This window comes from Clupea harengus, chromosome 12 (assembly GCF_900700415.2).
Source record: "Clupea harengus chromosome 12, Ch_v2.0.2, whole genome shotgun sequence".
NCBI classification, from domain to species: domain Eukaryota; kingdom Metazoa; phylum Chordata; class Actinopteri; order Clupeiformes; family Clupeidae; genus Clupea; species Clupea harengus.
In genome coordinates, this window is record NC_045163.1 from 6223099 (window position 1) to 6246270 (window position 23172).

The following is a 23172-nucleotide window of genomic DNA, read 5'->3' on the forward strand; positions in this document are numbered from 1 at the left end:
TGTATAGTCTAGAGTAGCATACTTAGTATCTTGTCGTTCTCCTCGCTGGCTCCGTCCTTGGACATCCTGTAGCCTTTCTGTAGAAATCGAAGGAGGAGACTTGCAGGAAAAGGCAGTCCAGTTCCAGTTTTGGAGATAAACTGGTCAAAGCGTTATTTGCAAGTCATAAAAATGCCCTGACCTCCCTGTCTCAGTCCTGTACGTGTTGCAACATTTCTGTCTTTCACAAAACAGTTTGACACTACAAAATAAAATAACACCACCAAAAGCAGGTTAATTGTATTTTGTGCAGTAAACACATTTGTGACACACACACACACACACACACACACACACACACACACAAAATGATGTATATGCACATAAACACAGAGGCATACACCCAGCACCACTTTGGCCAGAATCTCTCTCTCTCTCTCTCTCTCGAAGCGTCAGACTGGGTGCAGGAGAATGTGCCGACGGATTCCAGATGGCCATATTTACGGGCAGAGACAGGCCTGGGGGCTGGACAAGGAGTTGCGTAAAGAAGAAATCAGAGGGGGTATGAGAGCATAAAAAGTCCAGGCGTCCAGAATCAACTCAGTTCATAGACAGCACCAAAGCTCCTTTTGGTTGCTTTGTTATATACTTTCAGTCGTACTCTTTTTGGAAGGCTGGATGGTTTAGCTCATTACCCACTTTATGACTTATGTCGTTTATGTTGCGAGTTGTCAAAGACCTGCATTTGGGTTTTGAGTGTTGGTGATCAAATTCCTGGAGTGTATGGACTGCTAGCATTTCCCCCCTCTCAGGCTAGAATCCAACTGAAGCCTCTGAAGACCACTGAAGACAAGCAACATCAGTGCATCATCTGTTCACCTGTCAGGAAAATATACAACCCCAGGTGGGTGGAAGAAATGATTCATCTTTATTTTGTCCATGTGTATGTCTGTTTTGCGTGCACTTGTGTTGTTTGTTGAAATTACTGATGCTTTGGTGTTTGTTTACATGTCAGTCATTTTGACAGTTATGTAAACAAGTGTCACTGACCGTGGTTACATGGATTCGAATAACTGCCTTAGTCGGACTGAAATCGCATTATCCGTTTCATGTAAGCACCTTAGTCGGATCGTAGTCGGACCGCACATAGTCGGACTAACACCCCTGGATAACTCGATCCGATCCAGTTGATAGTTCGACTATTGCGGCATGTAACAGTGAATTGGATAAGGAACTGGACTTTGCGTCTTTGCGCATGCTTGAGATCCCGCCGCCATCCTCCCTCCCTCCCTGCCAGGTCGTGACCCGGAAGACGAAAGAGACGATACGTTGTCTCAGCTGTTCATACTAATGACACGTTTATTTATGAATATCCTGCAGACTGTCTCACAAGCTTATTCTTGTTGACTATGAACAAACATAACAGAAGAGGTCCGAAGATATGAGTACCTTTACAACCCCTCCTTAAAAACGTATAAGGACGTTCAAATTACGATACTTATGTGGTGCCAGTGTTGACAAAAACGTTGACTGCGACTGTTTGGACAGAGCGCGCTAATTCACCGAACAAATACTTTCATATTAATTTCCCACCACTTGTTAGTCATGTCATCCATTCATATCGATGTGAATCAATCAATACTAATACATCTTTAACTGTGATGTGTTTTTGTTTCATTTCACAACGTATTTACTGTATAATCAACGATAGCAGGTGCCCGCTTGTAAACAGTCCACATTTTATTTGCTTAAAACACACAGCAGTACTGTCAAATCAGAAAGCAAATCAGCTGTTAAAGGGCTGTTACCTGACCAAATACCTTTCAAACTCGGTGATAGTATTCACAACTAATTTGTTCTTCATTCTATCAAATATGATGAAGTGTGGTCCGCGACGGCCACAAGTAAATTATTGCGACATTTCTACGACATTATTGCGACATGGAGCAGGGTTCCAGATGCTTTGCCTTGCGCATTGTCATATCTATAACTAGCCTACTGGTACGTACAAAAGGAGAGCCCGCGAAAATCATGTGTGCGCTAACAATTGTCTGGCGCCAGGTCTTGGGTAGGAGGCATGTTGTTCCGGGGATATTTAGTTAAATGGTCCGCGAATTTTTATTGGCTAAGTGGTCCTTGGTCTGAAAAAGTTTGAGAAACACTGCTTTATAGACAATAACGATCATACACTCCCATTGCACTCAAACAACCACACTCAAACGAGGAGATATTGTATCAATTAGCCTATTAAGTACTGTATTTATTGATTGCAAAGAGTTCAACGTTACAGCAACATAACTTTGCTCCGGTCGCTAAATCTGATATATCCGTGTGCATCATCGCTCTCCCTCTCTCTCTCTGCCACACCCACCCTGTAACCTACGTGTTTATACATTATAGAAGCAAGACCATTATATTGTAACAAATCACGGAAGCGTGGTATATTTGTTATGGCTTTTTATTAAACACAACACACTGTCACAATGGCACGGGCTTTATGCCCACGAACAGACTGTGCTACCGTCACCCACCTGTATAAGCTCTGTCCCAACACAGAACAACGACATGTAATTAGAACGGTAAGGAACATATAGCCTAGGGAACGTCATGCATAACATAAAGTATAACAGTATGCGCCCGCTGCGCGGCATTACGGGGCGACTATGCCGACACGTTATAATATTCTGGTTTAAAGTTAATGCTTGTGAAATCAGCTGTCACTCGACTATTACCTGACCAATACCTGTCAAACTCGGTCATAGAAAAATATCATGAATGCATATTTATTACGATGGGGAAACTATAAAATCGGAGTACGGACAACTAATGCCCAGCGTTGACGATGCAGATATAGAGCTGGAAACAGCTAAATGACCTACAGCCCAAATGCAGTGAGCTTTATCAAGCCCTGGAAAGTTCGGCACATTTGCCCGTTTCCACAGCGTCTGCTGAGCGGTCATTCAGTACAATGGGGCGTCTTAAGACATATCTTACGAAGTACGATGACTGACAAAAGACTGACTGGACTTGCTCTTATGAATATTCACACAGATTTGGAAATCGACAGCGAAGAAGTACTTAAACAATTTGATGCAACTGGCAGAAGGGCAATGCGTTTTGGCTGTAACCCATTATTTGCGCGCGTGTGTGTGTGTGAATGTGCATGCGTTTCTCTCGCCTTTTATCTTTCACCTTTGAATAATGTAACTTATAAACACATCGGCCTGGCAGAAACAAACAAACAAACAACCCAAGAGGCAACACGCATTTCTGGACCGATGAACAGACGCGATTCATGCTCAATCAACTGTTGTTGTTATTGGTAGTGGTGAAGAGGTCAAGCGGAAAGGGCTGTATCACCACTAGTTGTAATAAAAACAGCGCCACCTATCGTATCGGATATGACATGCTTTCGGCCAATGATTCGATTTATTCACTGCCATGTACATTGGGATAATAGCACCTACCCTCGAAAGAAAGCATAGTCCGACTAAGCAAAGATTCGAATTATACCATCATGTAAACACACTGACTGACTTCTCTATGTACACGCTGAAGCCCTTAGTAGAGTTACAGTACAGGTGTGGATGAGGTATGCAATATTTCTATTTCCAATAAGTGCTCTCATCTAAACATTAAAGATTTTCATATAATTTATCTTCATTCATGTTTATGATGTTCTGTATAGGCTAAGTTTGCAGGCCTGGTGTGCATCTACAGTGGGGAAAATAAGTATTTGAACCCCTGCCGATTTCGCAAGTTTGGCCACTTGCAAAGAAATGTGTGATCTATAATTGTAATGGTAGGTGTATTTTAACAGTGAGAAATAGAATATCAACAAACAAATCCAGAAAACTGCATTTTATAACATTTATGACTTTATTTGTATTTGATGCAGAAAATAAGTATTTGAACCCCCAAGCAAAAGGCAAGAATTCTGGCTCCCAATGACCAGTTATGTGCCCAAGAAGCACACAGATTAGTCCTCATTAGGCCTAACAAGGTACACCTGATCTCAACTGGTGACATGTATAAAAGAAACCTGTCTAAAGAATCATACTTCACACCTTCAACCTCACCACCATGGTCAAGACCAAAGAGTTGACCAAGGACGTCAGAGATAAGATTGTAGACCTGCACAAGGCTGGAATGGGTTACAAAACCATCGGCAAGCAGCTTGGTGAGAAGCAGACAACTATTGGTGCGATTATTCGTTAATGGAAGCAACACCAAACAACTGTCAATCGCTCTAGGTCTGGGGCTCCATCCAAGATATCCCCTCGTGCGGTATCGGTGATCATCCGAAAGGTGCAGAATAACCCCAGAACTACACAGGGGGAGCTTGTGAATGATCTCAAGGCAGCTGGGACCACAGTCACCAAGAAAACCATTGGCAACACACTACGCCGTAATGGTTTGAAGTACTGCAGCACTCGCAAGGTCCCCCTGCTCAAGGAAGCACATGTACAGGGCCGTCTGAAGTTTGCCAATGAACACTTAAATGATTCTAAGGAGGATTGGGAGACAGGATGTGGTCAGATGAGACCAAAATCAAGCTCTTTGGCATCAACTCGACTTGCCGCGTTTGGAGGGGGAAGAATGCTGAATATGACACCATCCCCACCGTCAAGCATGGAGGCGGAAACATTATGCTTTGGGGCTGTTTCTCTGCCAAGGGTACAGGACGACTCCACTGCATCGAGGGGACTATGGATGGGGCCATGTAACGTGGAATATTGGGCTTGAACCTCATTCCCTCATTCCCTCCCATTGAAAACGCAACCTTAAGGATTTGGAGTGGATCTGCAAAGAGGAGTGGACCAAAATCCCTCCTGAGATGTGTGTAAACCTGGTGACCAACTACAAGAAAAGTCTGATGTCTGTGCTTGCCAACAAGGGTTATTCCACCAAGTACTAAGTCATGTTTTGCTAGGGGTTCAAATACTTATTTTCTGCATCAAATGCAAATTAAGTCATAAATGTTATAAAATTCAGTTTTCTGGATTTTTTTGTTGATATTCTGTTTCTCACTGTTAAAATACACCTACTATCACAATTATAGATCACACATTTCTTTGCAAGTGGTCAAACTTGCGAAATCGGCAGGGGTTCAAATACTTATTTTCCCCACTGTATGTGTTGTCAATTCAAGGATCTCCCTGATGAAACAATCCTAACCGCCATTGCTCTTTGACCTTTGACCTTTTCCATCTCTTACCAGGCTCTGGTGTGCCCATGGATCACTCCAGCTGGCTCCTCTGCCTGCTCTGTGGTCTGTCCAGTGTCACACTCGTCTCTGGCTGTCACTGTGACAACTATCCCTGGTCCTCCTGGACTTCCTGCTCCAAAACCTGCAACTACGGCACACAAACTCGACAGAGGTAGGTTCAGCTACTATTATCTGATTTGGTCAAAAAACTTGCTTAATGTATTTTCACAGTATAAAACACTGTCATACATTAATTCTACCTGCAATCTATAGAGCCCCTTCAGACAATTTTGTTTTGGTGCTACTATTTAAATAGTGTTGAATTGAATTATACATTTTATTAAGCCAACAGAGTTCCTGTTTGTATGTGTTTCACCCGGAGAGGGACTCGTACGGTAACAATGGTCGTATTTTGGCAGGTCGATACGTTATGATGAGTACTACAGGAACAATAACTGTAACAGCTTCTGTGAGATTCACGAGAGCCGAGCGTGTAATGTGGAGGCGTGTCCAATCAATTGCAGGCTGACTGCGTATGGGCCGTGGTCTGAGTGCTCCCCGTGCGTTAAAAAGCAGGTATAAAAAAGCAGGGCAATAAGCAGGACAAAAGTATGCATACACACGAGCATACATTTACACTTGCACGTTTTTTTCATGAGTAGATTTTGAGCATTCCAGTGTAGTACGTGTACATTCAACTCTTTCTGTATGTGGTGATGTGTCTGTGGTGATGTGTCTGTGTGTCTGTGTGTCAGTTGCGGGCAAGGTCAGTAGAGACCCCAGGTCAGTTTGGGGGGGCGGAGTGCACAGAGCCCCTGATGGAGGAGAGACCCTGTCACTCAGCCAAGGAATGCAGGATAGAGGCAGTCAACTGCAAAGACCTGTTCAAGTGTGACAGTGGTACAGTGGACTCTCTCTCTCTCTCTCTCGCTCTCTCTCTCGTTCATACACACATGCACTCTCACAGTCATATCTTATTTACGGCTCTGTGATGCACATAGGACTGTACTGAAAGTTTACATCCTTTGCACTTATATATGAATAAAGCATATCCTCAGACATAGTAAACAACAATAGACGATGACAATAATGTAAAATTGATGAATAATGCAAGCTCAATCTGCACTATTCATACTGAAAGGCATCGACTGTTCACCCCTCATCTGTGTGTCCACAGGCAGATGCATCGAGCCCAGTTTGGAGTGTAACACACAGAACGACTGTGGGGATAACTCGGATGAGCGGAACTGCGCTCGGCTAAACCCGGTGTGCAAGACTAAAAGGAGGTATACTCCTATCCCTGGAGCTGAGCTCACCGGAAATGGGTACGTGTCGGGGGAACCACATACCACTGAGTAGATTTTACTCATTGTGCATAGAGAGGTTAATTTACATTCATTCATTTAGCACAGGCTTTCATTGCCTCTCCCAAAGCAGTATCCATATTTGATCTAAACCACTTAATGTACAGGATAGTTATACATTTTCAGCATGATGTGTGCTGCTTGGGTGTTGTTAGCTCCTTGCTCTACCTGCTGAGATATACAGGAAGTGCAGTTACTGAAAACAAATGCATATTTCACTCTGCCCTGTGGTCAGATGAAGAGAGAGCCATTCCTTAGCCCATTGTGAAGCCCATTGACTGTCACATGATCCTCCTTCAGCGTGTGCTGAGAGTGTCTAACGCGTTGACCACAGGTTTGATGTCATGGCTGAGGAGATGCGCGGTGCAGTCTTGGAGAATTCCTTTATGGGAGCCGACTGCACGCTGAACCGGAGCAAAGAGAACAGGGCCATATACCGCATCGCCGCAAACATTGAGAGCTATGAACTCAAGGTCAGTAAGGACAGGTAAAGGTACCTGTGGATGCCAGTTTTCATATTGGGCATTTTCTGAAGCTTTATGCATTAGTAGTAAATTGATACCTGTTCTGATCCTCAAAAACTACTGAAGGTGTAATTGTACTTCTTTCCCTAAACAATTACCAGCAACAAGTTTTCAAAATTCATTCAATGTCTCACAAGCTCATGAGGTATGAGCATACATTATGTTGTGCTGGAAATGGGTTAAGTAAGTTTAAGAGTTAAGAGTTTATGCCACATACTTGTCTTATATCCCTTTCAAGTGGATACAATTTATATTTTTTACCTATAATTTGATCTCCTTTAAAATGTTTGTTCATATCTCCATGGCTTTTAAGTGTATGTTGTATAAAAGTGCATATGAGTTGATCCAATGTCAAATGGAGGTCACCTATTATTCTGATATACATTTTAGAAACCCATATAAATTCTTAAATATACTTAATTCATACAAAACAATACAAACTCCTTAATCCAATTACCTGGTTGTCTTTTCTATCCAACAGGTGGAGTACTTAGAAGATTTCAAAAAGGAGGACAGTGATGTGCAGAGCAACTCATATTCTGTGGCAAATAGTTTTTCGAGTGGTCAGTCCAGCAACTCTGGCTGGGGCTTCAGCGTGATCATCTTTGGCGGGGGAAGCAGTCGACACTCTAGCCGGCACTCTACCACCAAGACCACAATTGAGGCATCTCAAAAGAAGGTAACTAGAGTCGTTCCTGTTAAGGCATCTCAAAAGAAGGTAACTAGAGTCGTTCCTGTTGTACCTTTTGTAGATGTGATGACCATGACCCATGCAAACATGACGTATGTATATCTAGCTGTAGCCTATGTGTGCATGTACTGGACTTTAATATGGTTTTAGGGAAATCGATCCCTAACCTTAACCCTAACTTGTAGTTAGCAGAGTTTCAGCAGATACTCTGTTTATAATCTGAGCATCTGTATATGTGTTATTTAGTCTATGGGGGACCATCCAAATGTGTCAAATGGTTTTATAATTGGTTTTATTTTCAACTGTCAGCAGAAATGACATTGAATAGAAACCCAGATTTCACCTAACAAAGCTTTCCATTTCAAAGAGCTCATCACTTTCCCCTGCCTACCTTTCCTGTCCTCTGTCCTACAGGACTCCAAATTCTTCCGTGTGCATCAGGTTCTGGCCACATCCACCTTTAAGATGAAAGAGTCAGACTTGTACCTCTCCGATCCCTTCCTGAAGTTCCTCCATCATTTGCCTCTTGAGTACAACTACCCACTCTACAGGGAGGTGTTCCAGCAGTTTGGTACCCACTACTTCACTGCAGGAACCCTCGGGGGGCTGTATGACATTCTCTACCAGTACGACCGAGAGGAGCTCAAGAACTCAGGTACAGACTCCTGAACATTATGTATACATGGACATGTTATGTTGGGCATGTTGGACATAATTCCTCTTAATGTCCTCTCAAACTACACTAGACTACAGTTGATAGAGTTATTTTTAACTTTTGGCTCTCGTGAGAAGATGAATTTGGATATTGTGTGAAGATGACACACATAAGTCTGTTCATCACATATGACATGCTGGCCATTTTGTATTTTCTCTGTTAACATATAGCGCCATGTCAGAAAGAGCCCATTTTGTCCATTTATACTGGCTCTCATTGGAGCAAAAAAATATAGCTGACTCAGTGACCAAGGACTACTTGGACAAAAATGAATGATGCGTTTCCCCCTCTCATCTGTAGGTCTGAAGGACGAGAATGTAAATTCCTGTCTCAAAAAGGAGACCTGGGGATACTTTCTTTTCTTCGGCTCTTCGTCATCATACTCTAGCTGTGGCACTAATAAGATGACAGAGAAACATGAAGGTGAGACTTCAATCAACTTTATTAGGCAATATTAATATTAGGTTATGGGAATATACGTTCATCATTTTTCTCATTCTTGCAAATGAACAACAATTGCACAACAGTTCACAAAACCAATCAGTTAGTCCTATCAGCCTTTATTGTCATTTACACGTCATACACACAGAGGACACAACATTTCTCAAAGATTACAGAGCAACTTCAAATGTACAACACAACCAACTAATTGGCAATGAATACAGAATTATGTAATTTATGCACTGAAACTAAACACCTTACATTTTATACACTTATTTATACAATAAACAACACACTCTAAAACAGATGGCAGAATGGCTTATATTACATGTGTATGTGTTATGTGTCCTTTTGACCTCCTCGTCAGGTTCCTTCTTTAAGTCGTCAGAGCGGTCCATCTCCAGAGTGAAGGGGGGGCGCTCAGCAGAGGCGGCAGCGCTGGCCTGGTCGAAGGACCGTGTGGCCCCAGAGAGCACCACCTACACCAACTGGCTCAAGTCCACCATAGACAACCCCGCTGTACTGGAGTATGAGGTCAGACAATGTGACATCCAGGGCTGCTTATAGGTCAGGTTGGAATTCAGATTGAGATACGAGGCCCAGTTTATTTTGTTTATTTGTTTTGTTTTAATTGTTTGCAAATTAAATTGGTATGCTGAGGAAAGCCAGTGAAGTTTGTGGATTGTGTACCTTGTTTCCCTTAAACTAAGTAACTCTATGGAGTTTCTGGATCCGCCAGGTAGGGGGCTTCTTTCTGCTGGACTATTCAGTAACTTATTTGCTGTCTTGCTTTGTCTTGTGTTGCACTTGCTTGATGTTTGACTGTGTTAGGAAAGTTGTTGACTCGCTAGTTTGTCATAAACAAAGTAAGCAAATTTCAATAGGTTTCGCTAAGTTTAGCCGATAGCAAGACATCTCATTAGCGCTGTTAGCAAGCTTGTTATAACACGCTTGGACATTGATGCTAGTAATAAGTGCTCTCGCGTCAGCTTCTTTGTAATGTTATTGTGATAGCTATGTTGGCTAGCTTGCCAACAACTTTCCTAACACAGAAACATCAAGACAAAGCAAGACAGCAAATAAGTTACTGAATAGTCCAGCAGAAAGTAGCCCCCTACCTGGCGTCTTCAGAAACACCATAGAGTTACTTTACAAAACAAAACTAGAATACTTTCCTTGTCTTGACACAGAAAGAATTATGAGGAAACCCATCATCTCATGGCATTCAAATCAAAACAATGTCACGATAATTGCTCTGTGTTCTTTGACAGCTGGCGCCGTTATTAAACCTCGTGCGGGGCATCCCGTGTGCGGTGACTAAAAGGAGGCACATGGTGAGCGCTCTGGAGGAGTACCTGCAGGATTTTGACTCCTGTAAGTGTGCCCCCTGCCCCAACAATGCCCGCCCTGTGCTGTCAGGCACCGAGTGCTTGTGTGTGTGCCAGACGGGCACCTACGGCTCTAACTGTGAGAAACGGGCCCCAGACTACACTTCAGGTAATGGCCCAGACAGCAGAATTAGGGTTTCTGAAGAAGGCTTTCACCTTACCTGTTTTCTTCACCCTGAGTACAAAGAAAGCTTATGATTTTATGGACATTACCCAGCTGAAATAAACAAACCATGAATTATTTTATCAAGGCAAATAATGCCGCAAGATATCTTTCTCTTTTCCTTTGTCTTTGTAATGTATCTCCAATCCAATAAAAAATATGCAAAAGTGACCCTTTGTATAATGTAGACACTGGTGGTCTGTGCTCATGGCTCCTCTCCTCTCCTCTCCTCCCTCCCCTCCCCTCCCCTCTCCTCTCCTCTCCTCCCCTCCCCTCCCCACTCCTCCCCTCCCCACTCCTCTCCTCTCCTCTCCTCTCCTCTCCTCTCCTCTCCTCCCCTCTCCTCCCCTCCCCACTCCTCTCCTCTCCTCTCCTCCCTCAGAGGCCGTGGACGGACGCTGGAGCTGCTGGAGCGCCTGGAGCCCCTGTGACGTCGACCTCAAGAAGCACCGCAGCCGGCAGTGCAACAACCCCGCTCCCATGAGAGGGGGCAAGGCCTGCGAGGGCCCTGACCAGCAGACCGAAGAGTGCCCCATCTCCATCTTTGAAAAGTAAAAGGGGCCTAAATGTCCGTCTGTTTGTGAGTGTGTGGTGTGTGTGTGTGTGTGTGTGTGTGTGTGTGTGTGTGTGTGGTGTGTGTGTACCTGCATTTGTGCACATTTGTAGTTTTCTTATGTTATGAACATTGTTCGGATGTTTATCCCTGGTGTGAATTTGGGTGCTCGGTACAGTAGTGGTCTAAAAGAAACGGAAAATGTTTTCATTTGTGCCTGTCTTTCCCCTCATAGGCAGAACGTTTGCATAAATGACGATGATTTCGTAATCGAGGGGGATCAGACACCGGTGCCCCCAGAGTCCGGCTGCCCTAGACCCAAGCCCCCACCCAACAGCCACCTCAGGGTGAGGCCCACCAACAACTCACCAACAACTCATGCCTTGGTTTCATAGTTCCCCACAGGTTTAAAGTGCTCCGTGGCCCTGTGTCTTAATTAATGTCATTAAGATATTCCCTCATGGGATGTCTTAATTAAATTATGAGCTAAAAATACTATTCATTACAGAACCCAATGGGACACTAGGTAGTAGTGTGTGTTCCAGTGTGTCCCGATTTCAATTTACTGTGTGTGTGTGTGTGTGTGTGTGTGTGTGTGTGTGTGTGTGTGTGTGTGTGTGTGTGTGTGTGTGTGTGTGTGTGTGTGTGTGTGTGTGTGTGTGTGTGTGTGTGTGTGTGTGTGCGCGCGCGTGCGTGTGTGTGCATGTGTGCATGTGTGCGTGGGTGTATACCTGTGTGTCTCTGTGGCAGAGAGAAAGAGAGAGAGAAAGAGAGTTCACTGATCACCATTATAAACCCATTTCCCTTTCACATTTCCTTATATACGTATCCCTCAAATGCCCTGTATTTACTCTATCTTTCCCCTCCTCTTTTGCAACACCCCCCCACCCTTCTCCACCCTCCTCCTGCTTGTTTCTCCTGCTGCCATTTCAGATCAGCAAACGGCAGTATGACTCTGGCGAGCACGAAGAGTTTCTGTGCTTGACTGGTTTCGAGCTGGAGGGATATCAGTACATCCACTGCCTGCCTGACGGCACATGGAAGCCAGCCACGGGCAAGTGCATCAGTAAGTCAGGAGATATCATGGAGGACTTAAGTCAGGAGAGGAAACAGAAGCGAGTGAATCATGAATACCTGTTGTTTTGTGTATGCGTCACATTTTAGTGCTCTTCATTGGAAATCCTTGATGTTCACCGCATATGAAAGCTATCATACCTAATTAATATATCTATGTATATAATATTCACATTATATCAATGTAAATGTGTTGTGTAATATTTCAGAAGAAAATATTGTATGCCATTTAGTTATTTACAGCATAATTAAGATAGCTCATGGACCAGCCAACCAATCACTTTCTTTGCCGTCATCACCATATGGGCCTCCTTCATTACAGAGAAGGTCTGCGTCAAGCCCTCCTTCCCAGCTGAGATGACCATGTCCCCACTGAAGAACGAGTACCGGGTGGGGGAGAGTTTTGGCGTGGTCTGTGCTGGCCATGGTCAAAGTCCCTCTGGGTCTCGCTATTACACCTGTACGGCCGGCCTGGCCTGGGAGCCACAGGTCCCTGAGGACATCCAATGCCAGGAAGGTAGACTCATGAGATACGGATTCTGCATTCTGAGACAGACGCTAACTGAAAAAGAAGTTAGTTGTATGACAGTATTATTCACACATGTACTGTAATGCAAAGTACATTTTCAGTCACATCACAGGGAAGGGACTCCACATAGTTAGACATCTGTCATTCTATTCCTCTTCTGGATGAACTACCATCCTGACCTCAGCACAAATACAAGTCTGTTTAGGCCCTCTATATTTTGAATGGCCTATGTTTAATATACATGTATTAATATACATGTATGCACCCATATTGTTATCCTGTATGCAGTTATCAAATGTGCTTTGAATTAGGGAAGTATGTTTCTGTGATTCCTTCCTCAGATAAGCCATTTGTTCCTGACAGCAGGTGCCCCAGGGGGGAGAAAATGGATGGCTCCGGTAAATGTGTGTGCGTCCCACGGGAGGAGTGCCGGTGAGACTCCACCTCCCTCTGAGCCACACACCCTAGTCCCAGCTGCACGCCTCCAGCATGTCTCACTTTCACTGACACCCTCAGCCAGAATACTCCCTGGATATAGATAGTGCACTTAACATTATGTTGAATAATACAAGTATGCCACTCCCAGTGTTCAGTAGTTAAAGAATTAATACAATAATTGACTTGAACAATTTTGCATGTTTGTGTGTCCTCTAGCTCATACAAGGACGATTTCTGTGTCCTGGATGCAGCAGCGGACACCTTCTCCATGATGTCTTTCTGTGGCTTCCACTCTGGGCGTTGCCATGGCGACAAGCTGTTCTTCGCGAGCGACGGGCCGTGCCCGAGCGACTTGCCCAGCCAGGACTGGGCCCGCTACCGCACACAAGTGTCTGACAGGAGCGCCGTCCAGCAGGCCTGTGGCTCGGACACCTGTTACGACTGGGAGACCTGTTCCTCAGGTACGCTGTGTTCATAAACACACACGCCCTCCCCCCCACACTATAAATAACTCAGCAGATGAATATGTATAAAACGAGCTATCTGATGCCCTCTGCCACAACTTCTCAAGGTTGGGATATCACACATAAATAGGACTGTGAAATAAAAGGCTTAACAAAATTCACATCACATCTGGTACTTAGATCATTCAGCAATGTTACAAAACCATCAACTGAAATTATCTGTAGAAAATGTTTAGACTCAAATGAGTAGCTTTTAAATCCTGTAGATTTCGTCTTTCCCGTTCCCCATGATGAAATGATGTAGAGTACACTTCCCAGATGCCGAATTAAACAGTTATCTCGTGGCGTGTTGTCTTTTCTCTCTTGGCACAGAGAGGTGTGAGTGCAGGTTTCCGCGTGACTGCTCCAAGGAAGGCGAGCTGGCGTTCTGCGTGAGGATGCTGAGGACTCAGAGCCAAAGGAGTATGAGTCTGTGTGCCACCGCCTCCATGAAGTGCTTAAAAATGGAGATTGAGGTTCTAAAGGAGGGCCCATGTGACAGCACATGAATCTGAATAAACTGCTTCTTGTTTTCAAGTTATCAAATACCATACCTGTGTCATATATGGCATAATGCTCCAAATTATCTAGGAAAGACTTGTGGGTGAAATGTGTTGTGTTTATATGCATAAACCGTTTCAATGAAAGCTTATGTGTTTGAGTGAAAGTCTAATACACTATATATACTGTGTCAAAATGCTTTATGCATATGTCTATATGTGTTTTGCCTCTACAGTGTTCAGTGGATTATAGCTCTGAAGATTCCTGTATAATAAAATAATACTTGTATTACTGAATCAGTATAAGTGTACCTTTTTTTAATGAATAAGCGTTTACTTCTTTTTTTATACCTCCTTTGAATAAAGTTGAAAAATTGTTTTTGTGTTTTATTTTTTATTTTCTCATCTGTTGAATGGTAGGAAACCACATTGTGAAACATGACCCTACTCACCAAAATCTTATCTCTACTTATTAACACAGACTTATTAACACAGAAAACATAAATACATCTATGACAAGGTACCACTCTGTAACTAAGCATGGTTAATGCTACCTTTGTTACATTTTTGATTATTGAAATGACCTCTTGTAATGTAAAACGGCTCACGATGAGGACACTGCACTGCATATTACTTCATGCGTTTTGATGAGGCAATTTGAAAACCACATGATGACCACGTCCAGCCTCAGGAGGCGCAGGCTCCAACGCTGGTCACGATGAAGGGCTCGCTGAGGCACCTCAATACACCTACTTCACACTCTGACATGGTGACGGGCGCGCTGCCGTCTCCCAGGGCCGCACACAGAAGACCGTCGGCCCCGGGACACTCCTCGGGTTCTCTGCACACACAGCCCAGACCTGACGGCCCGCCAAAACAAGTTAGAGTGCAACCCAGAGCACTGAGACACAGACACAATGTTACATTTCAGCACCTTCTCCTAAACACACCAACAGTTATATTGCAGAGATCCACTGGGTTATATCAATCACAAGAGGAGTGCAAATAACCATTGCCTAAAGACTAATACTAATTATCACATCAAGGCTATTAGTAATGCTACACAAAAATGGTTCTTTAGATATCAGTGCATGTTGTACATTGTAAACAAACATCATATAAAACTGTGAGCTTGATAAAAAATAAAGTACAATTAATCAGACATGGGATTACATAGAGACACACGACAATAGTGACATGAAAGCAGAGAAACAGAATGGAACAGAGATTTACCCTCGCACTTCTCCCATGGCTGGCAGTCTTGACAGGAGGTGAAGTTCTGTGTGGGCCAATCACAGGAGCTGTCATTGAGGAGAGTGTAACTCCTGCCCAGACACTGCAGGGCACCCAGCTGGCACACGCCCACCTGGCTCACTCTGCCCTTCAGCAGGGAGGCACACACTGGGAAAGAAGCCCTGAACAGCCAGGAGGAATGCCTGTCACTTGGGAAATCATGTCTCTGATATTAGAAAAGGTAGAAATGGGTGTTCATGGGTTCTCAGTTTTGCCATCAACTGAAAACAAGGAGTGGGAGGAAGCAGAATGATATGGCAGACTAGTTGTTTGGAGACGGATTTATCATGTGATAACTCACTCATATAACTCACAATTGGGTTTGTCAGAGAGGTTGAGGTGAGGGGGCGGAATTCCTTTTAAACTAAACAGACAAATGTCCCCAGTTTTGGATCTGCTATACAATCAACCTTAACCTCACGACTGACTCGTGTTACCTCTTTAGTTTCTAATAAACATCTGTCACGCCTGCTCGTCAGTACATTGTAAGTGTGTTGAATCTTGTGGTCCCTGTTGTGCCAGATATTAGATAAGAGACTCACTTGCACTCATACGGCAGCATGCACACACACTGCTCCTTCCCAGGCTTCTCCCATGGTTTACACCTCAAGGCTGGAGGGACCGTGGACACTGGGACTACGATGCAAAGAGTGCAGACAGTCACACCAAATTAACCTGGTCAATGTACTACATTCATGCTTGGAAACATCTGGGATCCCAAATTACGTATATGAACAGCTCTGTAGAGACCTAAAACCAAAAGCATAGAAATATTCTATGAATATTATTAGAAATATTCATAGAATATCCTATTCTATATATAGTGTTGCAAACCCCAATAATAGACACATCTATTGTAATTCATTGATGATCTATTGAAAAATTTAATTGTTAGGATTTTAGAGCATGGTGAGATAGGTATGAAATCAACCTCTATCACTGTTTGCATTGATGATCCTGTTCCTAATTAGCATAATACCACAGGCATCAATCAGAACAGCCTTTCACTCACCTGGCCGGCACTCCACACCCTCTACTGGAGGAGACCACTTGAGACTGGAGCTGCAGGCCACCTCAGGCGCCCCCACCCTCTGCATCCCAGCAGGACACCTCATGGACACTCGATCCCCAATCTGATAGGTGGACTTCACAATGGAGCCAATCACAGCTTCCTGAAGAGGAGGGGCATCACATGATGACTCTGATTGAAAAAAAAAGGTTAGAGATGTGAGACACTTAAAAATATAGCCGAATTGTTTGGCTAAGAGGGTGACCTTTTTCCATTAAGAGCATTTCCTTGGTTATCACAGGTTGTTCTCAGACACCAGATGGTGTCACTGAAACCCAGTGACTCTGACAGCCAGGGTGCAGAACACATTCTCCAACCAAAATACATTTTACCCAACTGCATTTTAGGTCTACTGCATGTCTTAGTTGATGCTGAACTGTCTGTCTGGATACTTGTATTGGAATCTACAGTGAACAGCTTGCTTGTTTCCCAGACCCTGCAGTGTTTTCATGTCTTACTTTTGCACTCCATCTGTCCTCTCCTCCAGGTGAGGCTGTCTGTGCACTCAACAATCTTCTGCCCTTGGAGGTAGTATCCATCAACGCAGGAGTACTCCACCTTACTGCCCACTGCATACACATCTTTAGGGTTCTGAAACAACAAGTACGGAGGAAGAACAAGTATTAACAAGAGTATCAAATACTCATGAATGAGGTGCATGTCTTTCACACATCTCTGGATGTTTAAACCTAATGCAGGTGGCTGTACTGACACAGAATTCAACTCGATAAAGGTTTCCATAATAGGTGCATGTGATCCTACAGGGGAGGCTAACTCACCAGTACAAAGCCATTTCTCAGAGCAGGTGGAGCTTTGCATGACTTGACAGGTGCTAGAGAGGAGTCAAGGCAGTGTGGCTCCATCATCCTGGCCCAGACACACAGGGGTTAAAGAGGAAACATGCTACTGCAGAGAAGGCAGATATAATGCACTGGTGCACTTAAAAGAATGCAGTCTCTAACTACTGACTAGGAATATAAAGTTAATCCTAAACTTTAGTGGCAAACATTTGAAGAACATTTAGAAACGTTTTGATTCTGTCCTGAACAAACACTACAGTGACATATATGAGGTGTGTTTTATAATAATAATAATAATAATAATAATAAAACTTTATTTATATAGCACCTTTCATGCAAAAGAATGCAGCTCAAAGTGCTTTACAGCAAATACATAATATGCACAAAGAAATGACATGCACATAAAAATATAATATTTATAACAGAGCGTAGTACACAGTTTCATGTGTGTATGCATTTTCACATAGATACTTCTGTGCATATGTCTCACCGAAGGTAGTCCATATCTGGGTCTTCACATAATTGTTTTTCCATAGGTTCTCCAATGCAATGCAAACCTCCTGACCTCAGCGAGGGATTGTTACATACACGACTCCTTGATCTTTGACCTTTGGAACAAGATGTCCAGCTGGACCAGCAAGACCAGCTTCCATCGATGACACCTGTGAGAAAATACCTGAAGTGAGTCAACATCCTGCAACTTCTTCAAGCGTTTACATGCAATGTGCATTGTAGTGCCATTTAGATCTGATTTCATGGAAACAGTTCAATGACATCAAGTATGCTCTACATCTGGAAATCTCCTGGATTGTTTGTACCAAATACATTTTATGTTCATTTTGTTATTAATTAATATAACTGTGAACCATTGTACAACACCAAGTGCCACAGTACCTGGCTGCCCTCCTATGACGGAGCCTGTCTCACAGGCCAGGCCGTACGTGCCCGGCTTGCAGAAGCAGGAGCACTGTGAGCCCGTGACCACCGGCTGCCCGTTGTTGTTGCAGGGGCGGCAGTGGCAGGCGTGCTGCTCCTCCAGGTACTCCTCTAGCGCCCTCTTCAGGTAGAGTTTCTTCACTCCTGCACACGGCACCTCCTTCACCAGCTCATACAGAGGCCTCAGCTGCAATCAGCAGAGATTTGTCTTTGTAACGTTTTGTTGTGGTATCTTTAATTTCCCTGTGATAACCTGGAGACACTGACCTTCTGTTTGATGACCACAGGGAGGGACTTCACTGATCCAGCCCATTTAGTGTACTTGTCATGGTTGGCGTCAGGGTCGTTCAGATTCAGATGGTTCAGACCCTCAGCATATGCCACATGTCCTCCAACAGTCTTGGATTTGATTGGAAACCTTGTGGGATTATGTGCTGGACAGAAATACATGAAAATGATTGTTACAACTGTAACTTTAATAAATAATTTTGCCCTCTATTTATTACTGTGTCTTAACTTTAATAATGTGTCTATCTATTTATTACTGTGTCTTTACTTTAATAATGTGTCTATCTATTTATTACTGTCTTTACTTTAATAATGTGTCTATCTATTTATTACTGTCTCTTTACTTTAATAATTTGTCCATCTATTTATTACTGTGTCTTTATTTAATAATATATCTATCTATTTATTACTGTGTCTTTACTTAAATAATGTGTCTATCTATGCTGTACTGTATTCTGTGAAGACTGACCCTTTGTGTTGATGTAGGTATCAAATATTTTGTCGCATTTGGTTGTCCTTTTTTTGCGAAACCATCGCCGCTTCACCCGAGTTATGCATCTATGAAAGTCTTTCTCCGTTTTGCCTGTAAGAAACAACAGGGAAAAATAATAGAGGAGTTTACGCCCATGACACATGTACAAAGAGAAGCCAGGCCTAAATATGCTTGTCTGTGCTCATGCTGGTAGTGACTAGTTAATGAACATCATTCATCTTTTGATAGACACACACACAGTATGATCCAATCATCCAAAGTCACATGCGGTACAGGTAGACATTCCATAAGCACATGGATATCAAACCCATGAGCCTGGTGTTATGAGGACCTTGCTCTTCCAACGGAGCCACAAGAACAGAATCCTCCACCAGAGATCATTCGGGCCACTGTCAGCAGACTTACTCTGTTCCCACACCGACTGCGAGTCAAACTCCAGCAGGAACTCAAACTGGCCTCCCAGCGATCCCTCGGACATGTAGTGAGTTCCAAACCTCTGGAGCAGACTGCGGTAGGCAGAGGCCTCGTACGAGACGGGCAGACTGGAGAGAGCCTTCCAGAACTCCTCAGATAGAGGGAGGTACTGGGGAGCGTTGTTCTGGAACTGAGCCACCTCCACCTCGTTCTTAATGATCAGCAGATGGTAGGACTGAGGTATGGGTCGAGAGGAATGAGAGATACAGAGAGGAGTGTTTATCCATTGATTCCTCAACAATATAATTTTCTATACCTTTAGTGTGCCATTCAAACCAGTAATGACATTAGAATTCTACATTTAATGAAGAACAGAATGCAAATCTAAATTAAAAAAAAAAAAAAAACATTGTGATTTCTGTTTTATGAATCATTCTTTGTCACTGGCTTTCAATCCATTACCTTGTCTTTCTTTAACTCGTAGTGAGATGTGAAATGATCGTGTCCTCCTCTGATCTTATTCCTTTTCTCAAAGTGCTTCATGTAAGACCAGGAGCTGTCGTAGAGCTCATCAGTGAAGTCATTCTCAACACCTACCTGTATAGAGAATTGAGAAGCCATTTCATATGATAAAAACATTTAAAATCCTGCCATCTAGTGGATAAGTGAATTGCAGTGGTAGCACCAAACGCTCTGGTGGTATGTTTACCTGAAAGGTGTACCTGAGGATACTTTGAGGGAGTCTGTAAAAGGACTTGTGGTCGCCACTGAAGACTTTCCTGCACTGACCACCAAAACTCTGAGTGTTAATGACTGGGGCCTTCAGCTTCTCCGACAACATGTCAAACCTGCAGGTTGAAAAGCTGGAGTTCAGTTGTTTTTGTAATGTGAGTGTAAGGAGGAACAGTGATTGTGGTGGGAATGGGAGGATGTGTGTGTGTGTGTGTGTGTGTGTGTGTGTGTGTGTGTGTGTGTGTGTGTGTGTGTGTGTGTGTGTGTGTGTGTGTGTGTGTGTGTGTGTGTGTGTGTGTGTGTGTGTGTGAGTGAGTGAGTGTGTGTGTGTGTGTGTGTGTGTGTGTGTGTGTGTGTATGTGTGTGTGTGTGTGTGTGTGTGTGTGTGTGTGTGTGTGTGTGTGTGTGTGTGTGTGTGTGTGTGTGTGTGTGTGTGTGTGTGTGTGCACGAATGTGTCTGTGCGAGTGTGCATGATGGAGGCTACTGAGGATGCTGGCCCGCTGCACTAACAAACACAAAGATCTCGCCTGCCGTCGATAACATAGAAAAAAATGGCTTTATTTTATTATGGTTTATTATGGCAACGATGTGAGTGAGTGAACTCACCCTAGCCCACTGTGCTCCGAGTGAGGAGGGGTTTTCTGTTCATCACACACAGTGTTACTGGTGGCTTCATCACAACGACGTTCATCCAGGCCATCTTCCTCACAGTCCTGGTCGCCATTACACACCAGAGAAGGACTTATACACTTACCTAAAACACACATATACAGAGAGAGAGAGAGAGAGATCGAAAAACAGAGAGAGAGAGAGAAAGAGAGAGAGAGAAGAGCAACAGATCAGAACTAGATCTTAACAACTGAAACTGAAAGAGTTCTGTCTGTTAAGTGGAATGTGTACCTGAGGTGCAGCGGAACCTGTCTCCACAGCCTGATTCCAGGGGACACTTTTTAGTGGCAACACAGTCTTGAGTCTGACTGACCTCCCCTGCACACGGGACTCCCCCAAACTGAGCAAAGGTGTCAACGCAACGAGTCCGCCCCTGAGAGAGAATGTGGGACATGAAAAGGATGGACAACATTCAAACATAGGCCTACGTTTTCTGATTGCATTGTCATAGGTTTCAGTCACTGGTATTATACAGTACTTCTGTACATTTTGGAGTCAGCCCAAATTCAATTATGTACTGGGTGTTACAAGAAAAAAAAAATCTTGTGGAACCTGTGTTTTGGTGCAGCCATCACACTCAGACCAGTCTCCATAAGGTCCCCATCTGCACGTTACCTGTTGCACACAGCTAAAAACAAGCACAGCATTATTAAGTGGCCCTGACCAGAGCAGCATGATGATGGTGAGAGTGACATTAAAATATTCAAAAGTAGAAATGTGTGTGATGGTGGTTCTGCTACTTCCACTTTACACAACACACTTAAAGAAGTGCAACATGATGAGACATTCTATTAAATGAACGAGTCTTGGCTAAGAGATGCTGTCTGCACAGGTAGGTATTTGAAGAAAAATCTAATTCTATGCACAAAATGGGAGTTTAACTTCAATGTCAGTCTATGTAACATGTTAATAAGGTATCAAACACAACACTGGTTAGAACTCAGTGCAGTACTTACTCAGTGCATGAGAACAAGCTGACAAGAACCCCTGCCAGGAACAGCGTCAATGAATAGTATATCTGTGAGGATCAGTGCAAAATCAATGGCAAACATTTGAACCAAGCCATTCCAGTTTTAAGAGTCAATCTATGGATTAGATCAAGCCATAACATTGATTTTAAAACACCTTGTAACATTTTGGGATCAAACAAAAATGCAATACTCAGTTTACTCTGTGTAGATGCTAAATTGAGCTATTCTTGCTTTCTTAGTAGACGCATTTCTTTTCTTTAATTCATACGTGATTTCTCCTTTTCTTCATGAAACATGCTATGACATTCTTTGTCCAGCAGATGGCCACTTAATAGAGCTGTCTGATCAAGTACGATTCCATCATGATGAGCGCTACTGAACACAAGTTATTGTGCCGGTGTCCTTCAGCATTTATATTGACACTGCCTACATGCGGAGTAAGCAAAAAAGCAGTATGACAGGATTATGCTTTTATATTTTCACTGTATTATTAATGTCAGATTTCTACTAGAACATATCTGATACATTGGTCTTATTTGGTCTTTTATGAAAACTGTGAAGAGTGGAGTGATTGAACAGTCATTGAACAGTCAGTGATTGAATCTGGCTGATCTCTTTAAGTGGAGTTGAATGTGTAGCCAACTTTAAGTCCCAACTACTCCTCTAGTCTTGCATCATTACAAGACTTATTTCATTTTTTTTTCGTTCATTTGTGCTATAAATTCTGAATTCTTAGTGGTTTCAAATAAATACTAACCTCGATGTAAATTAGAACCAAGTGAACATGTAACAACTTAAGCTAGCTGATGTGGAAAAGACTAGATGGACCATGTTTACGATTGTGATTGCGTATGACTATTTTACAAACTGACCGATTATTTCTCTTTTCCTACAATCACTGTTATCTCCAAAGGGAGGAAACACAGATAAAGAGTGTTAGTGCTTACCTCCATGATGGACGCCAACTCCACAGTAACTCCACAGAGGACTTGTGTGTATAAATAACAACGATAAAGATTTCGCAATGCCTTACTACTGAGCAAAGGCTTGTTTCTCTGCTGGAATTTCCAAAATGTGCAAAACTCTTCATGCAGTGGGGAACGTTAGAGGGGTCCACTTTTTTTTGCGGTTTTACTTCCCCCCCATAAGGACAGACCATTTAACATTTGGTTGCAGTCGAAATTCAATGGAATATGTTTAACAAATAGTTTTGGTATCTGGATCTTGGCAAATATGCTTTGTCGACAGCTGAAAAAGGTGTGATTAAACTATGTAGTGTTCTAGTTTTTGGAGTATCTGTACCACGAGTGATTGAGAAATGTTTGTTTGTCTGCGACAATCAGTCTTACTCAGAGGATACAAAGGTCATCAGGGTGCATTTTGAAAATAATGATTGATTTAAAATAAGAGTGAAAAAAGGCGTTTAAGGTTAATA

The 23172-nt window shown here is 43.1% G+C and overlaps 2 protein-coding genes across 2 annotated transcripts; one reads left to right on the top strand and one right to left on the bottom strand.

The window, feature by feature from the left end:
• The first annotated feature begins 564 nt into the window (after window positions 1-564).
• On the top strand, window positions 565-14368 carry c6 (complement component 6). The gene is made up of 18 exons (XM_012816287.2): window positions 565-883; window positions 5201-5360; window positions 5608-5764; window positions 5944-6088; window positions 6366-6513; window positions 6887-7025; window positions 7558-7755; window positions 8182-8422; window positions 8783-8905; window positions 9291-9457; window positions 10195-10420; window positions 10857-11025; window positions 11263-11374; window positions 11961-12093; window positions 12424-12618; window positions 12972-13062; window positions 13285-13529; window positions 13905-14368. The coding sequence occupies exons 2-18, from the start codon at window positions 5215-5217 to the stop codon at window positions 14078-14080; spliced, it is 2811 nt and encodes a 936-aa protein (XP_012671741.2). The 5' UTR covers window positions 565-883; window positions 5201-5214; the 3' UTR covers window positions 14081-14368.
• A 100-nt stretch (window positions 14369-14468) lies between these two features.
• On the bottom strand, window positions 14469-22799 carry c7b (complement component 7b). The gene is made up of 18 exons (XM_012816298.3): window positions 22685-22799; window positions 21723-21784; window positions 21319-21394; window positions 20998-21139; window positions 20704-20851; window positions 20074-20212; window positions 19827-19961; window positions 19356-19599; window positions 18927-19040; window positions 18437-18603; window positions 18128-18356; window positions 17724-17895; window positions 17213-17300; window positions 16892-17024; window positions 16377-16565; window positions 15907-16000; window positions 15305-15486; window positions 14469-14931 (listed from the first exon to the last, which is right to left on the bottom strand). Exons 1-18 carry the CDS (start codon window positions 22688-22690, stop codon window positions 14759-14761), a joined length of 2493 nt encoding a protein of 830 aa, XP_012671752.2. The 5' UTR covers window positions 22691-22799; the 3' UTR covers window positions 14469-14758.
• Between the last annotated feature and the right edge of the window lie 373 nt (window positions 22800-23172).

Bases quoted from the DNA above. Each gene is read 5' to 3' on its own strand.
- c6 (XM_012816287.2), top strand. From the start codon at position 5,215: ATGGATCACTCCAGCTGGCTCCTCTGCCTGCTCTGTGGTCTGTCCAGT. The intron at 10,421-10,856 runs GTAATGGCCCAG...CTCCTCCCTCAG, and splicing joins GGCCCCAGACTACACTTCAG to AGGCCGTGGACGGACGCTGG. The intron at 11,375-11,960 runs GTGAGGCCCACC...CTGCCATTTCAG, and splicing joins CACCCAACAGCCACCTCAGG to ATCAGCAAACGGCAGTATGA.
- c7b (XM_012816298.3), bottom strand. The intron at 18,604-18,926 runs GTCAGTCTTCAC...ATTTCTGTCCAG, and splicing joins TACCTACATCAACACAAAGG to CACATAATCCCACAAGGTTT. The intron at 17,301-17,723 runs GTGAGACATATG...TGTCTGGGCCAG, and splicing joins CCAGATATGGACTACCTTCG to GATGATGGAGCCACACTGCC.